Genomic DNA, 23503 nt, shown 5'->3' with positions numbered 1-23503 from the left:
CGGCTTTATTTGTTTTTGTTTTTTTATTACTAACAATTATTCACTTTCATTTTATTTGGTCATTGCTCTCCTTTTCAACAAACAAAATGTACATATTTCATTGCAAAATTTTCAATTCGCATAAAATTGTTTTCTTTAACGCGTCCGTTTAAAATAAATGCAGCAATTCAAAGTCGACACACTCGCGCCACGAGAACAACGTCATAATTGGATTTTAATGAAAACGATAAAAACACATTTAACGACATTGTCATCATGTTCATGGCGTCTCGTCTGCTTAGCTGTGAGAAAGCGAAGAGCCCATTATATATTGTTTTCCCCAGGACACCTTTGGATTTATTAAGCGTGTTCGCATGGCACATCCCCGAGCTAATGCAGCTAATTAACCTTAAATAAAGCACTTGCTTGCCTTTGCAAATATTAGCTGGCGACGCGAGATGTTACGTTCCACACTAATCTGCTATATGTGGAAATTTGTGACATAGATAGACCCTTCTTTCACCAGAAACTATAAATGTTTGGTTCTTCCCAAAATCAGAGAAAAAGAGATCCTTGTTAAAAGAAACATATTAATGAGGAAAGTGACTATAATATCTTTAGCTTTTGTGACACTTTAAACAACAACAAGAACAAGGCCAAGTGTAAATTCTGGAGAAATTGCGTGGGAATGCTGAAAGCTGAATGCAAATAGCTGTTCAGTGACATTATAATCCATTTCCTGATCTGATAGTCAGTTGGTATCAAACCATCGAATGTACTAAAACGTGGTTTCAACCCAGGTTCTCAGTAGGGGAGGCAATTGCTCTAAGGACTGAGCTAACGTTCCTTGCTCATTCATTGAATTTATTAGTTATGTCTGATACATTAGTGTCACATATGGTTGACTGGCTTCACTACGTACGTACAATATTCCCAATGTGATAAAATGTGAATCCAGGATCGTTGTGCGTGGATCCTGTCAAAAAGTTTTCATGGCTCATAAATAGTGACCTCATGCTTTTTTTTTCTTTTTTTTTAAAGATCAGCAATCAAGTGTGGTGCAAGCGGATCAAGCGCACGCTAAAATAGATCCATGTGTCCGTGCGGCCTTTGACTGACAGCCTGTCACTTCTCCTTTGTCATCATTCGGGAGTGCGCTCACATGGGGATCATTCGTTTTTGTTTTTTTGGCCCGAGTCGCTTTTCACTCCGACCGACTGAAGTGCTCCCTGAAGCGTAAGGATGCCGAGCCAGGACATTTTTTATTTTATTTTTTTTGCTGGCCAAGACAAACGTTTGCGTGGCTCAGAAAGCAAACGCTCGTGCTCCGCCGGTAGCCGGGTCAAGTCGGCTTTGGAGATCGCACAAAGAGATAAAGCAGACGCACAGTCGAAGCAGCTGCTTCAGGATGACCTGATTCAAGACGCGTGTTCTTCTACCTGCCGTTGTGGAGGTTACGCAACTTGTTTGTTGTCAGTTTTCCACCGAGCCGTACGATTGGGTCAACTTTGGTACAAGACACAATGTCGAAAATTGTGAATCGCGGCGGTACGTGTTCACAAGTTTGGATTGGTTTAGTGTGAAAGCAAACTCCTCTGCACATCAATGGTGGGAAGTATTTATATTCAAGTAGATTTTTTTTTATTAATGTGCAAAATTTTTTTTTTGATGACGTTTGACTTTTTCTCCTTACATTTAAATCCATATCTGTACTTCGTACTTCTTACTTTGTCAAAATCAGCTCATTAGTATTTTTTTTTCCAACCTCTGTGGATGACGACGTGACGTAAAAATACATAAAGTCAACCGCAGTTGAGATTTTAAATGAAGTGAGCTCTTGAGGTCTCATCAGACAGGAAGAAATGTCACAAATGAAAGTTTTAGTGGTGGGTGAGGGAAGCGAGATTATTTACATACGAAAAGGAAAAACAAGGAACAAATCAGGACTAAAAGACTAAATTAACAAAGATAGAATCAAAGTAACAAAAACCACTGCAAACTTTTGGGCAACATGACATGACGAAGACGATTTGACTCACTCTAACAAAAAGCTGACACAGACTGAAAGAAACCAGGGAATTAAATAGAATCCAAGTGATGAGACAATGAGGCACAGCTGCGCATGACACAAGTGACTGGAGGCAGATAATTGGTAGACTACAAGGAAACACGGCTGACGAGAACAGGCGGAGACAAAAACCTAATAAGGAGTTAAGAAAAAAAAAAACTGTATCAAAACAACGTCAACAAAAACGGATCGGCCCCCAAACACATTTTTGTCGACAGTGGAGTAGGTGCCTTGGGACGGATACCAAAGACATGGACCAAAGACCGACAACAAGGCTTTGGTCTAACCGATTTGGTTCAAACAAACTCGGGTTGAATTTCTGTGATTGTTCAAGTGTGAAAGCTAATATCCAAACTGTGGAAACCGTTTTGACACAAATGCCGAACTACGCACTGTCTGAAGCACCGGTCCTCGAGGTCCGGAGTCCCGCAGGTTTTAGATGTTTACGCCTACCAACATACTAGATACTAAAGATCAGGATCGTTATCAGGCATGCTGATGAGCTAATTTTGTGATTCTGGTGTGCTAATGGGCGGAAACATCGAAAACCATGTGGGACTCGAGGACCGGAATTGGTGAACCTTGGTCTCAAGACTTGGACAATCCAAAGACACGGGTCGAACAAAAAATACGCAAAGGACATGGACCGACCAAAGACACGTATACCCTCCCGACTAAATTCACAAAGAGACCAAAGAAGGAGACTAAAAAAATTCCGGGATAAAATTAAACGTGCAAAGTCGCTAGTGTAAATGGTGGTCTCAAGACTTTGGTCCAGTCTAACATTTTGGTCCACTGTTGAGGATTCTTAACCTGGCAATAGCCACGTTTAATGGATATGCGCCGCAATATCCATCTGGTACCTCTCCACAGTAATTTCGTCAGGAAAAGGCGGGACATTCTGTACAATAAAAGTCGACCTGATTGGACGATGCGACATTGTACACATTTGTTTTAACCAATCACGGCCACGGGTGAAAATTTCATGTTCGTTCTTCGGTGAATCATTCTACGCGAACAGAATTAATTGCAGCGTCCATTCGTCCATGTTAGGTTTGTTTGTGAGCCCCTTCGTCGGCGCTGGCTTCCTGGTTTCGTCACAGTTGCGTATCCCGCCCTCAAACACAACGTCGCTCTGTGATTGGTCCGAACCACGGCGGTTATCTGCGGGAGCGGTACAAGATGTATTCTCCGGGGGTTTGCGAGCTCACAAACACCGCGAGAATTCATCTTGCGAGATCAAGGTTCGAGGATTCTAGCGAGCCGCTGAACGATGCATTGAACATGCCAATCTGATCCCGCAGGCGAACGTCCCTACCAGTGCCCGTACTGCGACAAAGCCTTCAGCAAGAACGACGGCCTGAAGATGCACATCCGCACGCACACTCGAGTAAGTCTCGCAGCTTCTTCTTTTTCTCCTTTGGCCCAGCTGCCGCGATTGTCTTCCCAAATGCGCAACTTCAACATCTGGATCGTCTCACCGGCGTACTCATTAGCGACGTGTTGGTCGGATTAAGCGCGGAGCGTATGCCCAAATTCTTGACTTTTAAGTACGTGAGCAATTCAGTTTGGATGGCAGAAATCCACGGAGCTGGAAAATCTGCAATACGACATTGCAAATTTAAGCTATCTAACCTCGACTTAAACACTTATATCAAGCCATAAAGTCTTATTGATCTTGTTATGAGAATTATTTACTATACAAGAGCAAAATTTCTAAGATTATTAATCTTGTTTTAAGATTATTTGTCTTTTATTTCTTATTTAGTTTGTAAATCCTAAAATCAGTTAATTTTCACACATAATAAGCTAAAATGCGCTAACAGTCTATGTTCACTAAAAAAAAAAAAAAAAAAAAAAAAAAAAATCAGATATCTAACCTAGACTTAAAGGGAGACTTTACTGATTTAGCCATTTTTGGCAGTCAAACATGAATATTTTGCCTATAATAAATTTGATATTTTCATTATTTTTCATGTACAATTAGTAGCTTTAAAAACACATTTTGCAACTTGCTATCGACTGAAAATGACATCACAAGGGCTCAGGTAACCAATCACAGGTCAGCTTGTGAATGTCACATGACCAAACCTAGAAAACAGCTGAGCTGTGATTGGTTCCCTGAGCCCTTGTGATGTCATTTTCAGTCGACAGCAAGTTGCAAAATGTGTTTTTAAAAGTACTAATTGTACGTGAAAAATAATGAAAGTATAAAATTAATTATAGACAAAATCTTAACTTTTTATTGCTATAATGGGCTAAATAAGTGAAGTATCCCTTTAAATGCTTATATCAAGCCAAAGTCTTCTTTGTCTTGTTTTGACAAATTTTATACTTTGCAAGATCAGAATTTCCAAGATTATTAATCTTGTTTTAAGATTATTTGTCTCGTTTCTAACGTAGTTTGTAAATCTTAAAATTGTAATTTTTATGCACAATAAGCTAAAACAACCCTACAACATACTGTTGCATTTTATTGTAAGCAATTTCCTGGTCATACTTACTAAGCTCATTGTCCCTCTTTCCAGTGAATAGGCTAACAGCTATGTGGTCTACCCTCAGACACGGAGGTTGTGGGTTCGATCCCAGGCTGAGTCAAACCAAATGCAATTAAAAATGATTAAGTGTTTATGCCTTATTTTAAGATTTAATTGCGTGTTATGTTACTTAGAATAAGTGCATACAGCTCATTTTAAGATTTAATTTCCTTGATTTGTTGCTTAGAATAAGTGTTTTAAGCTCATTTTAAGATTAATATAGAGCTGCGCATTTTTCTTATTTCAAGAAATCTAAGTAAGTAAAATTATCTTACTGCACTGGCAGATCATTTCACTTGCTTTTAGTAAATTTACACTAAGAACAAGTGTATTTTTATCTCATATTAAGCAGACGTGTTTTTGCAGTGAAGTTCAGCAAAACTTACTAGATCAGATTCTCAAAATTTTTGCATCAAGTACTACCTTAACTCATTCACTGCCAATGACGACTATAGACGTCAAAATCCAAGCAAACAGCCAGTTTTAATTTTGAAAAAAAAAGAAAAAAAGAAAAAATTTAAAATTAAAATTTTAATAAAAAAATAATAATTTAGTTTTAGTTATAGTCTTCTGACTAAATTTAATTAAAGCCTTAGTCATAACTCAGTCACCTGATTGTATTTGAGTTTTAATCCAACTTTAGTCAACAAAAATAAAGAGCAATTTTAGTCGACTAAAATTGGCTTTTGGAGGCCGAGACCCAATATGTGGTCTCAGTAAGACCAAGACCGATCACAAGAACGTCAACGCCCGTGTTGTAGGGTAATAGGAATCCGTTCTACGCACAATGGTAGCACTTAGCAATGAAATTGTTGTCATCGTTGTTATTCATAACAACAATGATTAATAACTATGAATGAAAACAATGAATAACTAAAACTTCAATTCAAATTTCTTGTCAAAATTCGCACTGGCTGTTTGCTTGGATTTTTGACGTCTATAGTCGTCATTGGCAGTGAATGAGTTAACAAGTACTTTGCTTTCACCTGATGACCTTCTAATGCTGTAAATATCTGTGATGAAACAAAACCATATACATTGTTTACTTTGTTTATCCTTCCACAACTTTAAACCCATTTAAACTTTTGAAAACACACCTTTTAAAACGTCTGTGCAGGTCGATTGTTTTTGTTTATTTTTGGCTGATGGTAATCATAAATGAAGAGTTTTCCAGGAAGTCTGTCTCTCCTAAGTATTGTTGTGCTGTGGCCTCTCCATGACCCGCCGTCCCGCCACTCGTCGTGATTCACGCTAACTGACTCACCACACATTTACCCCAATAAAGCTTCCTCTGAACCGCAAAAAGTAGCATGTGGATAAATACATGTGGGAAGTCGCTTATACTGTACGTGTTTTTAGCTTTTGTCCATATTGAGGCACGTACTCGGTGACAAAAACCTCACCCTCATATATGTATTTATATATACACACCGGAAGGATATACACACTTGGGAAAGTAGCCAGACTCGCCGTCTCTGCCTGGAGCGATACGTTGACGTGCTTTAAAAGTAGCCGGCGTTTTGTAAACAGTCGACTCAACAAGGCGACTGTGAACTTTTCATGCGAGCGTGTGAATGTGAAGTCAAGTCGCCGAGGAGCAGGAAGGAAAATTCAGCCGTCGTTTTGTTCCTGTGTTTGGCATGTGCATGGAAGGCTATTTTTCAAATGCGTTTTGGAGGCTTTCCTCTACAATGTATATTTAGTTCCCCCTTGGAATTCTTTAAAAATTCAGCCCTCGAAGCCAGTTTGACTACGTTACAGTATATACGTTTTACAAAGTACAGGGAGTCCTCGAGTTACGTCGGAGTTACGTTCCTAACTTCCTACGCTAGCGATGTAACTCGAATTTCGACTTAAGTCGAATTTCCCCTTTAAAGTCAATATTTACATCAAAATAATTTGCATAAAAAATCTAAAATACATAAAAAAAAAATAAGATGCTGTACTGAAGTACCGACTGGAGCTCAAGTCTTTGCCGATGTTCATCGGTGTCTCTCCTATCTGTGATCCATCATGGTTGCTTTTCTTTTGGCTGGACCAACATTGATAAAAAATGTAGCTTTCTTCTTGTTTGAGGTCATGATGTGGTAAAAAGAGGGTGAAAAAGCCAAAGATACTCCAACAAGTGCACAAGCGCTAGCATTAGCTAACGGCTAAATAGTGGACGAGGGGAAAACACTGTGGGCTATATGGTGGACGAGGAGCCAAAATGGCGGACCAGGCATAACCACTGTAAAGATCTTAGCTCGATTGCCCCTTAACTCGAGGACTCCTTGTAGTTGGCACGTAAATCATGAGTAGACCTACAAAAACATTTCAAAGACCTGTGCTTGAAAACACACAAGAAATCTGCCATTTTGGTTTGAAGCGGCCATTTCTCAATGACAACTTTCAGGATTGTGATTGATTGCAATTATGTTGTTCTTAAGTTCTGTAAATGTGAAGAAAAAACTATTTCATTTTTTTAAACTGTAAAATACTGCACACTGCTTTTTTCACCCCCTCTAAAAAACCCAATGGTGTTCTTTGGAGTCATGTCGTCACGGTTATCCATTAAGTCCAATCCTGTCAGCACCGTTCACTTTGCACATTTGTTTTGATTTTTAACGCTGTCCAGATCGCACAGGTGTCATTATCGAGCGCACCGCTGATTAGCTCGCGAACGTTTTCCCCCCACTCCAGGCCGCCCGCTCTGTCTTTGCTCACGCTGAAATATATATCCGGAACGGTTCAGCAGCACAGACCGATGATTGTTTTGAGCAAAACTAATGGTGGCAAAAAGCTGACAAGCGTTATTTAGCCAAAAAATGGAGCAAAACTGCCTATTATCAATATTCGATGATGCATTCCTGAACACTGAGATGTAAACCTCATCGAAAATAATGTTGTTTCAGCAATCATTTTCATAAATACACCCCAAAAAAATTTATTTTGCTGTTAGTGAAGCAAATTTAACACTGCACAGTATTGTACAGTACATCCATCCATCCATCCATCCATCCATCCATCCATCCATCCATTTTCTTGACCGCTTATTCCTCACAAGGTTCGCGGGGGGTGCTGGAGCCTATCTCAGCTGGCTCTGGGCAGTAGGCGGGGCACACCCTGGACTGGTCGCTAGCCAATCGCAGGTTCCAAAAAATACCCGCGATAAATGAAATCCGGGAAGTAGTTTGCGTTCTGTTTTCCATTTATTATAAATGTTTTAAGGCTCTAAAACACCTTATGACACAGTTGGAAAAACTTTTGAGGCTTTTACATTTTCTCAAATGTCTCTCTTGTTTAAACATTTCAATGTTAAAACCATAAATTTTGTAAAATAGGTTATTTACTGTAAATAAAACCAACAAAACAAAAAAAAAGCATGCAAAATTGCACAAAAAAAAAATCTGCGATACAGCGAGGCCACAACAAATTAACCGCGTTATAGTGAGGGAGCAATGTATTGAAAAACATTAACTCATTCACTCCCTGGACATTTTCGCTGTTTTACTGGATTTTGACTGATTTTGCAAGGCCCATAGCATATTGTGTCCTATTGCTATAAAAACATGGAACCTACCAAAAGAAAAATTAAAGTCTCTTCTTTCATCAGGAAAAAAAGTATTTCTAGCTGTTTCCATTTTGCATTAGAACATGGCTAAGTTTCATCATTATTCACAAATCTGTTTAAAATAGTGAGGAAAAGAGCTTTTTGATCTCTTATACTCTGCTGCCATCTGCTGGCCGTTTTTGTAATAACTACCATTGCTTCAAGTATTCTCTTCAGTTCAGAGGTTGCATCAAAGCCAAAACGTATAATTACATCTTTGGGAGCATGGTAATATTCAAAATAGAACGTATTTATACGTTTTTGGGAGTAAATGAGTTAACATATAAAAACAGACTGTAAATAAATAAACTGTTTCCCAAACCGCTTCATTTTTATGACTTCATTTGGGTCACGCTTCCCGTATCTTTAGCAGCTTCTCCATCTTCTCATGTAAACAGGATTTTCACGCATCCCTGCGACAAACGGACGTTCAACTTATATTTGGCAAGCTGCTTCAGCTATTAACGTTCGGGGTTCAGCTTTGTCGTGTGTTTTTGGACACAAAACCACATCAGCGTCGAGCCAGAATGAAACACGTTTGAACAGCCACGGTTACGAGGAGCTTTTTAATAAAGTCGTTTTTTGTTTTTTTTTAAACGGTCGCGTGGCTTTGGCAGCACGACGGCGCGGCCAAGTAGACGTTTATATTTAAAAAGGTGCCTCTGCGGGTCAACGGGGGGGGAATCATCCAGCCCGAAATGTTTTTGTTTGATTTCAACAGTGACCTGCGTCAACCTCAATTAAAGACGAGCGCGTGCTGCCGTGTGTGTTTTAAAACGGCCATGAAAGGAAACTTGCGTACGTAATGAGAAGCTTGCGCGGCCGCAAGAACAACAAGCCGCCGGCCCAAACAAAATGGAAAAAGTTTCAAAATGATCCGTTCAAAGGTGTGCCCCAATCAACCACTTCAAACGATAGATGAGTGTAGAAAAAGAAGAAAAAAAAAATCAGATCTGTATGTGCCACTTCCTGTCCGCGCGTGGCTTTACAAATAAGGACGCCGCGCGAGGAAGCAAACTTTTTGTCCCTGTAAACAAACAAAGACTCTTAAAAAGCTTTTTGCCTTTTCCATCGGGTCGGAGGTCACCCGGCCGAAACAGCTGGCGCAGAGTGAAGGTCAACAGGTACAGATGTGGCGCGTTAGCGCGGGTCACCGATGCATTGTGGGTACTCTCAAAGCCCCGCGTCCATGTGCTTCCTGACCCTTCAACTTTAACCTTCTTCTTTTCATGGCCAAAAGAAATTCCGCGTGGTCAATGTGTTCAAACTGCGGCCCGGGGGCCCGTTTGCGGCCTGCTGTCTGTGGAGAAAAGAGATTTGGTCGTTCCGTCAATCACACAACTTATGGTAATAATAATAATATTAATGATTGTAGATTTGCAAAATTGCAAAGGAAATATTTGCAAGTAAAATAGTATCTATTTATAAACAAAATAAATAAGGACAAAGGATAAAGGTAAATAAGGATAATTCAGTTAGAGCAGAAAACGAATGTGATTTTTTTTTTTTTTTTTGTGCTCCTTTTTCATCTCCATTTCAAGGTCCTCTTTGTATAGATTGATTTTGTGTTGGATCCGAATGTATAATTGTGAAGTGGATCTTACATCTCATTTTGGCAAAATTTGGAAGTTGGAAGTCTGACAAGTTTTGGCAACTCGCACTTCAGCAAAGTTTGTATATCTTTAGTCCTGTTTTTTTTTAATTTCTTTTGAGACCATTTGTCATTTTAATGGAATATTGTAGATGAAAATCCATTTTCAGAATTTTCCTGCCATTTTTCAGTGTGCCGCCATTTTGAATTTCTTGAAATTCGTGACATTTTGTCGAAAGATACCACCACTTTTTTTTTTTTTTTTCACTTTCCTGTACATTCTCAAAATATTTTTACACTTACTGCCAATTTTCCTTGTGAGCCGACAAAATTGGTGAGCAATTTTTTATTTTTTTAATTTAATTTTTATTAAGAATAACAGCCGCTTAAACATAGTTGGTCCAAAGAAAAATCACCAGAAACAACAAACATGCAAATAGTAAATGAAATTTCACAATTTTTGAACATTTCAAAATGACAGCACACAATAAAAAAATAGCGTGAAACTTTTGTCAAAACGAGAAAAGAAAAGAAAAAAAACCCTGACCAATTAATATAAATATAAATATAAATAAAAAAATTCTCATGTGGCACTCATAAGTCAAAGCTCTGTATAATTTATAATGAGAGTAATAATATAATATCATAATATCATCATTACATACAGTAATGATTTGTTTTTGCAAAATAAATAAATTAAAGGTCCTTCAACTTTCTTACCCTGGAAGAAAAAGTTTGCTCACCACTGAATTAGATGCACACGCACACACACACACACACACACACAAACTGCCTTTTGTATCCTGTGTCAGCTGTGCCCCGCCCACCTGATAGCGCTTTTTCCCAGGCCCTCAACTTCCTGCATTCAATCCCGTTGCCTTGACAACTCACCTCTAAACAAGCCCAAAGCCTTTTTGCAATCGCACCCACGGTGACTGAGGGCACCCGGGACGACAAACAGCGGCGTCCAATCAGGGCTTGGGTGGGCCTACAGATATGAGGCCACGCCCTGACAAAAGGTGAAGACGCCATCTTGGTACAGGCGAGCTGATACGCGTTCAGATCTCTTCCTGTGATTGCGGCGTGGTTCAGTTTGAGTGTTTTTTTCCATATCCTAATGGTATGTTGTTTGTCCTCACTAGTAAGACAATCCAGTGCACTAGTAGACCTTACTAGTACCACCAATGCCACTTCAGGCCTCACTTTGACCTTTCGATGAAAGTCAGCATTACGTAATGTTGTGTATGTGCGTGTTGCAGGAGAAACCATACAAATGCAGCGAGTGCAACAAGGCCTTCAGTCAGAAAAGAGGCCTGGATGAACACATGAGGACGCACACGGGAGAAAAGCCGTTCCAGTGTGACGTGAGTATCCCTCGCCTCCACGCTACACGTTGTTAAACGATGCTCGTTTGACAATAACAGGAAGTAGAAACCTACCGAAATTAAGCCAGCAACAGTCGACTTAAATGTAACACAGAAGTCTCCAAGTAACCAGACCAAAGTCCGATGTTGACCAACCTTGTTAGCAGGCTAGTGTTAGCATGTTAGCATTCAGTTGTTAGCATGCTAACTGTTAGGTAGGAACTCAGAGCACATTCTATCTATCTTGGTAGGGTTGAGACCTTCAGTAACTTTAGTCGTTATAGGCCCACTCGGGTTGTTAGCATGCTAGTTGTTAGCATGTTAGCATTCAGTTGTTAGCATGCTAAATGTTAGGTAGAAACTCTGAGCACATTCTTTCCATCTTGGTATGGTTGAGACCTTTAGTAACTTTAGTCGTTATAGGCCCACTCGGGTTGTTAGCATGCTAGTTGTTAGCATGTTAGCATTCAGTTGTTAGCATGCTAACTGTTAGGTAGGAACTCTGAGCACATTCTATCTTGGTAGGGTTGAGAACTTTAGTAACTTTAGTCGTTATAGGCACACTCGGGTTGTTAGCATGCTAGTTATTAGCATATCAGCATTCAGTTGTTAGCATGCTAACTGTTAGGTAGGAACTCAGAGCACATTCTATCTATCTTGGTAGGGTTGAGACCTTCAGTAACTTTAGTCGTTATAGGCCCACTCGGGTTGTTAGTATGCTAGTTGTTAGAATGTTAGCATTCAGTTGTTAGTATGCTAAATGTTAGGTAGAAACTCTGAGCACATTCTTTCCATCTTGGTATGGTTGAGACCTTTAGTAACTTTAGTCGTTATAGGCCCACTCGGGTTGTTAGCATGCTAGTTGTTAGCATGTTAGCATTCAGTTGTTAGCATGCTAACTGTTAGGTAGGAACTCTGAGCACATTCTATCTTGGTAGGGTTGAGAACTTTAGTAACTTTAGTCGTTATAGGCCCACTCGGGTTGTTAGCATGCTAGTTATTAGCATATCAGCATTCAGTTGTTAGCATGCTAACTGTTAGGTAGGAACTCTGAGCACATTCTATCTATCTTGGTAGGGTTGAGACCTTTAGTAACTTTAGTCGTTATAGGCCCACTCGGGTTGTTAGCATGCTAGTTGTTAGCATGTTAGCATTCAGTTGTTAGCATGCTAAATGTTAGGTAGGAACTCTGAGCACATTCTTTCCATCTTGGTATGGTTGAGACCTTTAGTAACTTTAGTCGTTATAGGCCCACTCGGGTTGTTAGCATGCTAGTTGTTAGCATGTTAGCATTCAGTTGTTAGCATGCTAACTGTTAGGTAGGAACTCTGAGCACATTCTATCAATATTGGTAGGGTTGAGCCCTTTAGTAACTTTAGTCGTTTTAGGCCCTCGCGGTTGTTAGCATGCTAGTTGTTAGCATGGCAACTATTAGTATTCTACTTATCTATATTAATAGACGATAGTACTTTAGTTTGTTAGTATGGATGAGTCATCTGCGAGTGTGCGTGTGTTTACGTGTTTGTGTGTGTGTAAGAGATGTTCTGGAGCGACTCCAGATGTGGGGCGGAGCCACAAGTGATAGCGATCTTGCCAGGGCCTGATCTCCAGTAAACACACTGACATGATCACAGGGAGGAATTAACCAACCCCCAAAACCCCCCAAACACACACTTTTCTTAAAACGGAGCACATGGAACACAAGTGACAAGCATATGGTGGGCAACGTAGCATTTGAGATCTTCCAAAATGTCTTTTTTTTTTTTTTTTTTTTTCCCCTTTTCGAAAAAGCTACACCTGATGCCCACCAAAATAAAGCTGCTAACACAAACAACCTGACTATTCAGTCAAGATCAAATCAATTCCTTTGATAGTTAAATTAACACATTGTTTGCATGCTAACTGTTAGCATATTAGCATCTGGCCTTGCAATCTGAATAGCACTTTAGCGCCTACCCGTCGCAATGTTCCCAGGTTAACATGGAGGATCCGCGCAGGTTGTTAGCATGCTATCTGTTAGCATTTTGTTTGTTTTTTTACGATTCCCATTTTATCCCCCGCAGGTGTGCGACCTGTCCTTCAGCCTGAAAAAGATGCTGAGTCGCCACAAGCTGACGCACAACCCCAACCGGCCCATGGCCGAGTGCCAGCTGTGCCACAAGAAGTTCACGCGCAACGACTACCTCAAAGTGCACATGGAGAACGTCCACGGAGAGACGGACGGATAAGACGGACGTGATGTGTTGAACATGAATCGCTGAGTAGGCACTTTTTATCCAAATCCAAAATTGTATACTCATGATGTCTTCGATGTGGTTTTCTCAGTGAAAAACCGAGCACCCATTGGACTATTTTTTTTTCTCAGTACTTTAAAGTACAGTACAGTGTTTTTTAGCTGCTTGTTTTTGTTACACCGTGCAAATAGATGACGCTTGTTTTTGTTATTTATCATTGTTTACTGTACCTACATTGGTGCTTATTGCTCCGTGGAATGACAGTGCTCTAAAATGTACTGGATTGTGGAGCATCATCGTCTGTAGCTTGTAATGCATCAACAATGCTAACTTCCTTAGCATCAGGCTCTCGCGTGTAGACCTTTTCACCATGGCGTCACGCGTTCTTCCGGGTGGCAGGAGTCGAACGTTACACATGTAAAACCGTCCCTTCTGCTGTAGGACCTTTGAGCCAAACTTGAATTAAGAAATTGAATGAAGAGAATGTGTGACGTGTTAGTCGAAAAAAAACAAAACTGATGATACGTGAGGTAAATTGAGCGGGAAGTTCAAAAATACACGTGGGGGAAATTTTCATCATTATTCACAAATCTGTTTAGAAATTGCAGGGAAACAGCTTGTTTTCAACATGGCCCTGGTTGATCTCTTATACTCTGCTGCCACCTGCCGACCGTTTTTGTAATTACTACCATTGCTTCACCCCATTCTCTGCAGTTGAGAGGCTGCATCAAAGCATTCTGTATACTCTAGCATTAAAAAACAAAACAAAAACGTATAAATACGTCTTTGGGACACCCAAAACATTTAAAATAGAACGCATTTATACGTTTTTGGGAGCAAATGAGTTAATAGTTCATAAAAGATGAGAAATACTGTAACGTTCGACTTATACTAGCATGCAGCTGTACATTAGTTTGAAGCAATCTCTGAATCTGCTTCATGGATTCTTCTGAAAGATTTACATTTTCAGTATTTATTTCTGCACTTAATAACTTAAAATGACAAAAGCAGAGTTAGCCCACACTAGTTCTCAGTGTCCCAATTTCAGTTTCAAGTCAACTGAAACTTTTCTGCCACCCAGAAGTGTCACGACGCTGATTGTTTACAAACATTATGAAATGTTGGTTCCTTTTCCCTGTAAAGAGCAGCTACGTGCAAAATGGTACCGCACAACTTTTCCAAAAGTGGACCTTGGTGCCTTGTTTTAGTTTTTCGTATGTATTTGGAATATTTAATTTATATTTGTTCAAATGTGTACACAAGCGTATTGCTGCTACATGAAAAAACAAAAAAAAGAGACTTAGTATCATGTAATTAAACGGTATGGAAGAAGTTGATCATCATAAAAGATATCTTTCACGTTACAACGTGAACTCATGTTCTTTCCAGATGTGATGTTTTCAAGTTATAGCATGCAATTATCACAACATCAAGTCGCATGTTCATAATCTTGCACACTCCAGCGCCTCTCATGCGCTGAATTTGATGGTGACGTAACGTGATGATGTCACATTATAGCATGAAAACATCATATTTTGAAATAAACCAAAATGATCACAAATTGTGAAAACATCATAAAATAATGTTTATACATTGACATTACTTATAACATGAAAATATAAGTTATATATTCACTTTATAACTTGAAAAAAATCATATCTTGTCATATTTTGAAATAACGTGAAAACATCTTGAAAATAATTCACTTTATGAAGTGAAAATTTGTATTTCGGTTGACGTAATATTCTCGCATCATAACGTGAAAACATCTTACCTTGAAATAAAGTAATACGTTCACCTGTGAACATGAAAAGACATCTTGAAAATATTTCACATCATGGAGTGAAAACTTCTATCTTGATTAACGTAATATTTTCTCATAATAACGTGAAAACGCATCTCGAAATAATGTAAGACGTTCACCTTATAACGTGGAAACATCGTATCTTGAAATTATTTCACATTATAGAGTGAAAACTTAACGTAATGTTTTCACGTTATAACGTGAAAACAACACACGTCGAAATAATGTAATTCGTTCACATTATAATGTGAAGAATCGTACCCTGACATAATTTCACTTACCGGTAATCGAGTGAAAACTTTGTAGCTCAAATAATGTAATGTTTTCAAGTTATAATGTGAAAACGTATCTTGAAAAAATGTACGATCACCTTATAACGTGAAAACATTGTATATAGAAATTCAATTATTTTCACATTATAGAGTAAAAACCCATCTTAACGTAATATTTTCGCATTATAACGTAAAAACAGCGCATCACGAAATAATGTAATACGTTCACCTTAACGTGAAAAATCACATCTTGAAATAATTTCACTGAATGGAGTGAAAACTTTGTACCTTGAATGATGTAATGTTTTGGAGTTATAATGTGAAAACGTATCTTTAAAAAACATACGATCACCGTATAAGGTGAAAACATCGTATCTTGAAATTATTTCACATTATGGAGTGAAAACTTTTATCTTAACATAACATTTTCGCATTATAACGTGACACAACAACACATCTTGAAATAATGTAATACATTCACCTTATAATCTGAAAAATCGTATCTTGAATTTATGAAAACTTAAATGTAATATTTTAGAGTTATAATGTGACAATGTATCTCGAAAAAACATACGATCACCTTATAACGTGAAAACATCGTATCTTGAAATATGCTAATACGTGAAAACATATCTTGAAATGCCGTGTTAAATTCGCATTATACGCACAAATATTTTATCACCATAACAACAAAACCTTTCAGGTAATTACGTGACACTGAGCCTTCTTTGTGTTTGTGCGGCAGCGCTTTGCTCGGGTAAACTTGGACGCATTTTCACTTGAAGTCCCGTTTGATGTTTTTCCTCCCCGCGATTCGTGTAATGGCATGTTTAGTGAGACGCTGATTAAAAGTGTTTTGCGTCTCGTCGTTAATCTGTCTTCTATTCCGGGCCGGGCTAATTGAGGCCTTTCCTTGGGGCCCGAGCGGCGTCACGCTAAGGTGCCTCCGTCGTCTGCGCTTCCCGGCAGCCCCCGTGCGTGCGTGCGTGAGCGAGCGAGCGAGCGGCCGCATTTAGCTGTGTGAGAAGATGGCGCGTTTGTCAATAAATTGTGGTGCGGAGGATTTGCCGTGCGCCGTGTTCTGGTTACGGCCGCGTCTGCGTCACCGGGGGATGATGGAAGATGCGGCCGGGTCCGACCTCCATCCCGCCGTCAGCTGCTGTGAGCACAATGTCGTCTGTGTTTGCTTGTTTGCGAGTCCAGTGGAAAGAAAAAAAATAAATAAATGAAAACATTCCCACAGACGCACGCCAACATGTTGTAAAAAAAAAACGTCTTCCCACAAAAGTGTTTGGACGGGGGATAAGGTCAATAGAGTGGAGTGCAGTATGGTGGACTTTTCATATGCTGCTGTTGAAGTTGTACAGTGTAATGTAGCAGGATTATATAGTATAAAAAATAAAAATAGTGCAGTACAGTGTACCAAAGTATCGTGTACTTTAGCATAGTAAGAATAAAGTCTCTTCTTTCATCAGGAAAAAAAAGTATGTTTCTATCTGTTTCCGTTTTGCAGCAATTAGCATTAGAAGAGAAGAGAAATCCCTTTTTCCTCTGGTCACTTGAGATCTTAATTTATTAGAAGTACGAGGCTTCTGGGGTTGGCATAAGACTCTGGTTTTGTAACCACGCAGGAGGGGTCTTGTTGGTGCTGGACTTCACTTTGATGGATTGGATGTACTGGCTTCTATGGATCTCACTCTGCCTTATCGATCCTTCCCTCGTTCCTCTCTTTAGTTTTTCCTCTGGTCTCTTGAGATCTCGCTAAATTTGCTGGAATTTAGAGGCTTCCGGGGTTGGCGTAAGACTTTGATTTTGTAATCATGGGGAAGGCAGGAAGTGTTTGGTCGGTGCTGGATTTCACTTTGATTTACCTTTCTTTTCTCTTTATTTCTTTTTTTTTCTGACCTTTTCTCTGGTCTCCTGACCATTTAAACCTCACGACTCTGGCAAGATTCTGAAGTACCTGGTTAAGGCGAAGGGTAATGGGATATTTATAAGGTTTTAGGTGAATGAATGAGTATAAATTTATACGTATTTGCACGCACGCGCACGCAAACGCACACACGCAAACGCACGCACGCACGCAAATGCACGCACACATACACACACACACAAAAAAAAAAAAAAAGAGCAATGATGACAAGACGTTGAATCGGTAAGACTACCGAATGAACAATTCTGAGCTCTTAAAAAGGAAAAAAAAAAAAAAAAAAAAAAAAAAAAAGAGAAGAGAAATCTATTTAAAATTGTAAGTGATTTAGCTTTTTTTCTAGATGGCCCTGGTTGATCTCCTTTTCTCTGCTGCCACCTGCTGGCCGCTTGTGTAATAACTACCATTTCTGCAACCGTTCTTTGAAGTTAAGAGGCTGCATCAAAGCCTTCTGTGTGCTCTAGCATAAAAACAAAAACAAAGACGTATAAATACGTCTTTGGGACACTTAGGAACATAAAAAAAACGTATTTATACGTTATTGGGAGTAAATGAGTTCATCAGGTCAAGTAGCGACGGACGCTCGTTTTGTTGATGAATGACGGACCGTCCGTCAGTACCGACGGAATGCTCACATGTCTGTCATTCGTAAAATAGTGATGGCGTTAAAATAAAATGACGGACTGATGATGACAGTGATGTGGTTTGGCATGACAAAAAATGACGTACCAGCAAAATTTTGTACATTGCCCATCTCCGGTAATTACATAATAATCCACATCATTCCATATCATTCAATTCTGTTCCACATAATTCCACGTCTTTTAGTATCTCTCCACCAATATCATTCCATCATTCCAAAACATTCCACATGCTTCTGGATTTTTGCTTTCACACACAATTTCTAGAGAAATGGCATTTTCCCAATCGTCCCGTAATACAGGAGCATGCGAGTAAGTTATTGTTTAACTGCCAACATGTGATTTATTTATTTTTTTTCTCTTGGGACTTTCCCAGCCGGTCGTGACGTTGCCGCTTCACTCAAACCTTTTTTTTTTTTTTTGCATCGTGCGTGTGCGTGCCTTTAATTGCACGTTTGGAGTGGAAAACTCACATTTCCTGCCCCCCAGCCCTCGTGTGCCCCCCCCCGCCCACCTTCAACTTTCCACAGATTGTCATTACGCCAATTTACAGCCAAGCGCCGGCACGCACCAACGGCAGCAACAGGTAAACGCACCCGTTTCGAAGGTGGGGTTCAAAGGTCATTTATTGTGTGCGCAGGTCAAATAATGTGTGGAAAGGTTCATAATAGGCAGTGAAAATCCTGTTGTCGTGGCAACAGACAGCAAAAGCGTCAGTCAGGGTTCAGGGTTCGATTCCTCCGCCGCGAGGTTTGACCTCCTAAAACGTGGCCTGTGCTAAAAATTGCTAACCCCGTTTAAAATCCTGGTTTAAAACGTCAATCCTGTCTTAAAACCCTACCTTTGAACGAACCATTAACTACTTGTTAAAACACGAACCCGAGCTTGAAATTGTGTTTCGAAATCTTAACCCCTGTTTAATTTGAACACCTATCCTGGATTAAAAACTTACTTTGAAACCATAACCGATTTTAAATCCCAACCCGATTTTGAAGCCCTACCCCATTTTGAAACCACAATCATGTCTTGAAACACTATTTTGAAATCAAAACCCAAATCCTATCTTGATACCCTACCTTAAAACAACTAATACTTACTTTTTAAACCCAAACCCTCGCTTGAAAATTTTTGAAATCCTTGAGAAGGCCCTAATTGTGTCTTGAAACCCAACTGAACCCAATCCTGGCTTGAAACCGTACATACCTTAAAACAACTCACCTTGAATTCAAAACCCAAACCCTCTCTTGAAACCCTACAATCACACGCTAACCCTTGAAACCCAAACACTGAAATTCGTGAAAACCTCACGAAGATGAAGCAGTTTGACGGACGACGAGCTGCGCGTGTTGCGATGTGATCGCCATCCGACATCATTTCGTCCTCGTTGTCGTCGCTCATGTTTTGAATTTGCCCGTTTGCGGCCGTAACACAACACGGTTGCCGCCTGTTTCCTGTCAAGGGGGCCGCACAGTACGCACCCGCCCACCTTTCATGTGCTGATTTGTGTTACGCTCAACTGAACCGTGACACGCAAACACGCGTGCACACTCGTGGGGTGCTAACTTTTCGGCGAGAGCCCCCCCACCACTACTCGCCAACTCCCCCCCCCCGCCAACCCCCTCACTTTCTCCCTTGGACGAGGTTTTGCATCTGGGGCCTGCGAATGAACCCAGACCACACACACACACGAATGCACGCACACATACGATGTGAATGCTTCAGACCCTAACACAGCCTTCAAACTGCAAAACACTACACTTTGTTTAAAACCCTGACCCTGACTTGAAACTCTAACACTTGTTTTAAAGCCCAAACTTGGTCTTAAAACTCTACTATGAAACTGTAACGCTTGCTTTAAAAGCTAAACCATTCACCCTTGCATCAAACCCTACTTTGAAACCCTAACCCTAAAAAAACGTTTTCAAAACCCTAAACTGGACTTCAATCCAAACTTCAAACCCTACTTTAAAACCCAGACTTAAAACCCTAATCTTAAACTGTGACTGCTGTTCAAAACCCTAAACTGAGCACCCCCCCCCCCCAAAAAAAAATACCTTGATTAAAATTTAACTCAGTTTTTGTAAACACTACTTTAAAACCCTAATCTGAAACCCTGACCAAGTGACCATGGAAAGAAATCCTTACCATTGTTTAAAACCCTAACCTGTTTTTTTTTTTTTAACAAAAAAACAACTCTAAATTGGTCTTACAACCTTACGTTAAAAACCCTAACCCAGGCCTAAAACCCCTATATGAAACCTTAACCATTGTTAAAAACCCTAACCTGTTTTTTTTAAACAAAAAAAAACTTAATTGGTCTTACAACCTTACTTTAAAGACCCGAACCCAGGCCTAAAACCCCTATATGAAACCTTAACCATTGTTAAAAACCTTAACCTGAGCCCCCCAAAAAATAATGTAAAAGTTTAACTCTGTTTTAAAACGCTACTTTAATACCCTAACCCAGATTTAAACCCCTAATCTGAGTTTACTGTTGTTCCAATCCTTACTATTGTTTAAAACATTTACCGTGGCCTGTAACCCTAAAGTCTAAATCGGTCTTAGAACCCTAACAACCCATGCTTGAAACCCTACTTCGAAAAGGAGCATGTATTCATAAGTACGCTGGTGTTATGATGGCGAACAGCTGCTGGGGCCAAACAAATCTTGCTCAGGAAGTCAAACAGATGAAACGACTCGTCTGTTCTCGTCTTGTTGACCGCGACTCTGTCCAACCGCGCGCACATACTGACAAACGTGCGTCAGTTGCTCACACAGAAGCAGAAGAGCGGAAAAGTCAAGGTCGTCGGTCGTTCTGGCGACAAAGTTACAAATACTTGGATAAAGTACTTAAGACGATATATCGGGTACCCGTACAACGGTAGAGCCACGTTCAAGGAACCGGACCGAACTTCGTCCTATGTAAATCTGCTAGCTTAATGCTAACATACAACGCAAAAAGTCCGACATCCTTTTCATTCATGTTTTTCAACCGCAAATTATGGACGCCCCCCAAAAAAATAACCCTTCCGTGTAGTCAATCACCCAGTAATCTCCCAGCACTTGTTTACAAACAACTGAAATGGTCTTTTGCCGTTACGCAACAAGAAGAATTTACATAAATGGTAGCAAAAGAAGTCGAATGGCATCCAGGTGCTTCACGCGGATGAGAAATGTCGGGCGCTCCCTTCAGTTGCTCCGTCGACAGATTTATTGCGCCCGTTCGGCGGCCCTCCGCGGGGCTGATCAAATCAGGAAGTTAGAAGATACTGTGTCGCGCGCCGGCCTTGATCCCATAAGTCAGGCGTCAGACTGAAGGATGAGCGTCCGTATCAGTCGGGACCTTCACGTGCTCGTAAATCGCACGCTCGTTAGAAATAAAGCAGGGAAAGCTGCTGAGGGCCAGAAAATCTCAGGAGTTATTTTCTGGCCGCGGACTCCAGACACTGTAACTCCTGCCTGCACCGGAGTCCTTGTTCATGAAGTTGACATTCCAAACAGATTAAAAGTGGTAATATATGACGAGAAACCCCCGCTGTAGGTAGTTGTCGATCACAGGATCGGCGTTTGTTTGTCTGCCATGATGGAGGTCGGGATCAGGAGGATAAGAAACGCTTGAAACGGAAGTCATGTTCATTTCTGTTTGTCTGTATCACTCTATTCAGTTAATATTTATACATTTTCCAATGTCCTTAGATGTGCTAAGAGAGAGTATCATGAAACTTTGGATATAATTCAAACATCTTTCACCGAAAATATGCTGAAATGAAACCAAGACTTTCACTCCATAAGCCAGAATAGTTGACAGTTTAGTGAGCATTAGCTTTAGCCTCAACATTAGCCTTAAGGCTAACTAGTGGTTAGCATAGTTAGAGTGAGCAGATTCCTACATTTCTGAAGTGGATGCACGGTAATCAACTGATATCCAGCGTAGGACATCTTTTATAAATTTATGTTCCTTAAGAGTACTGAACTCAAATGTAAACATTGAAAAAGGTTTTCCTAGCATTGGTCAAAGCGACATTGGAATAGCCAAAGCTAGCCTGACTAACTGCTTTTCTCATCCACAACCATCTTGTTTCCGTAGTCTCAAACATAAATAAAATCTGTGTTCTTCTTGGTCGGACATGTTGCTGCTCCACAGGACATTAGTCTCCGGCAGCAGGAACTAATGTGTACCAAAGTAGCCAGGTACCTGGCTAAAAAAGTTGATCTTGTCTACAAATCTATATAGTCCTATGACTCAGCTGATAAGACACGTCACAACTGTCAGTTTTGCAGTTGTTGACGAAACTAGTCAAGGTGTAAAACACAACCTTTTTTTGTCTTTAAAAAGAAAAACCATAGGACTGCCCAGGTCGCCTACCTGCCATAGGCCTATTTAGCTACCTACGTGTCCATCCATCCTTCAATAACTAGAGAGCTGCACACCAAGCAAGCTGCTACTTGAGGCATATCTGCAGGTTCTGATGGTCATCCATCTGAATAATGAAATCCTTGTTCCTAGCCATATTTCTTAAACATTCTTAAAATGGTATCCGGACTGACCGATTGGCCCTCGCACCTTCCGTTCCACTTCCTCTTCATCTCTGCAGTTCTGAGGAAAGCCAAGTTCTTGTTTATCCAAAATGTTTCCAAACAAGCTGCAACTCTAGACGGGCACAAAAACCAGACCGCTGAGCTAAATTTGTCAGGCTGGAAACTGGAGACTTCGCAGGGGCCTTGTTTTTGGAAAAGGCGGACTTTCTGAAGCGCCGGTCACCTTTGGCAACAACTCCACAGCCCGCATCTTTGTTCTTCCAATCAAAAAGCATGTTTTGATTTGAGTTGTATTAAAAAGCACAACTGGAAAGCCGATCCGTCTCTTTGTAGCCGGCCGACGGGAATACTGGTGCAAGATAAATGGAAGCAGATCGGTCGGGGATCCATCCATCTTCTACCGCTTATCCAAGGTCGGGTCGCGGGGGCAGCAGCTTCAGGAGGGAAACCCAGACCTCCCTCTCCCCAGCCACTTCAACCAGCTCTGCTGGCGGGATCCCAAGGTGTTCCCAGTCCAGCCGAGAGACATAGTCTCTCCAACTTGTCCTGGGTCGTCACCGGGGCCTCCCGCTGGTGGGACATGCCCGGAACACCTCCCCAGGGAGGCGTCCAGGAGGCATCCGAACCTGATACCCGAGCCACCTCAGCTGGCTCCTCTCAACGCGGAGGAGCAGCGGCTCGACTCTGAGTCCCTCCCGGATGACCGAGCTTCTCACCCTATCTCTAAGGGAGACCCCGGACACCCTGCGGAGGAAACTAATTTCGGCCGCTTGTATCCGGGATCTCGTTCTTTCGGTCACGACCCACAGCTCGTGACCATAGGTGAGGGTGGCAACGTAGATCGACATAGATCGTAGATCTATGGTCACGGTCGGGGATCTTCATCGAAAATTCCAGGTTATTGTTTTTTGGTTAGCACAAAGCCGCCAAACAGGTGAGATTATGGTCTTGG

At 40.7% G+C, this 23503-nt stretch overlaps 1 protein-coding gene across 3 annotated transcripts in view; it reads left to right on the top strand.

The window, feature by feature from the left end:
* Positions 1-13359, top strand: part of prdm5 (PR domain containing 5) — a 41748-nt gene extending 28389 nt beyond the window's left edge. For all 3 annotated transcript variants that reach the window (XM_077534946.1, XM_077534948.1, XM_077534947.1), the window contains exons 14-16: positions 3352-3437; positions 11027-11131; positions 13195-13359. In XM_077534946.1, coding sequence (XP_077391072.1) covers positions 3352-3437; positions 11027-11131; positions 13195-13359 — 356 coding nt within the window. The remainder of the gene's footprint in view (positions 1-3351; positions 3438-11026; positions 11132-13194) is intronic.
* The last annotated feature ends 10144 nt before the right edge of the window (positions 13360-23503 follow it).

Source organism: Festucalex cinctus, chromosome 10, assembly GCF_051991245.1.
Source record: "Festucalex cinctus isolate MCC-2025b chromosome 10, RoL_Fcin_1.0, whole genome shotgun sequence".
NCBI classification, from domain to species: Eukaryota; Metazoa; Chordata; class Actinopteri; order Syngnathiformes; family Syngnathidae; genus Festucalex; species Festucalex cinctus.
This window is presented reverse-complemented; position numbering and strand designations above follow the sequence as displayed.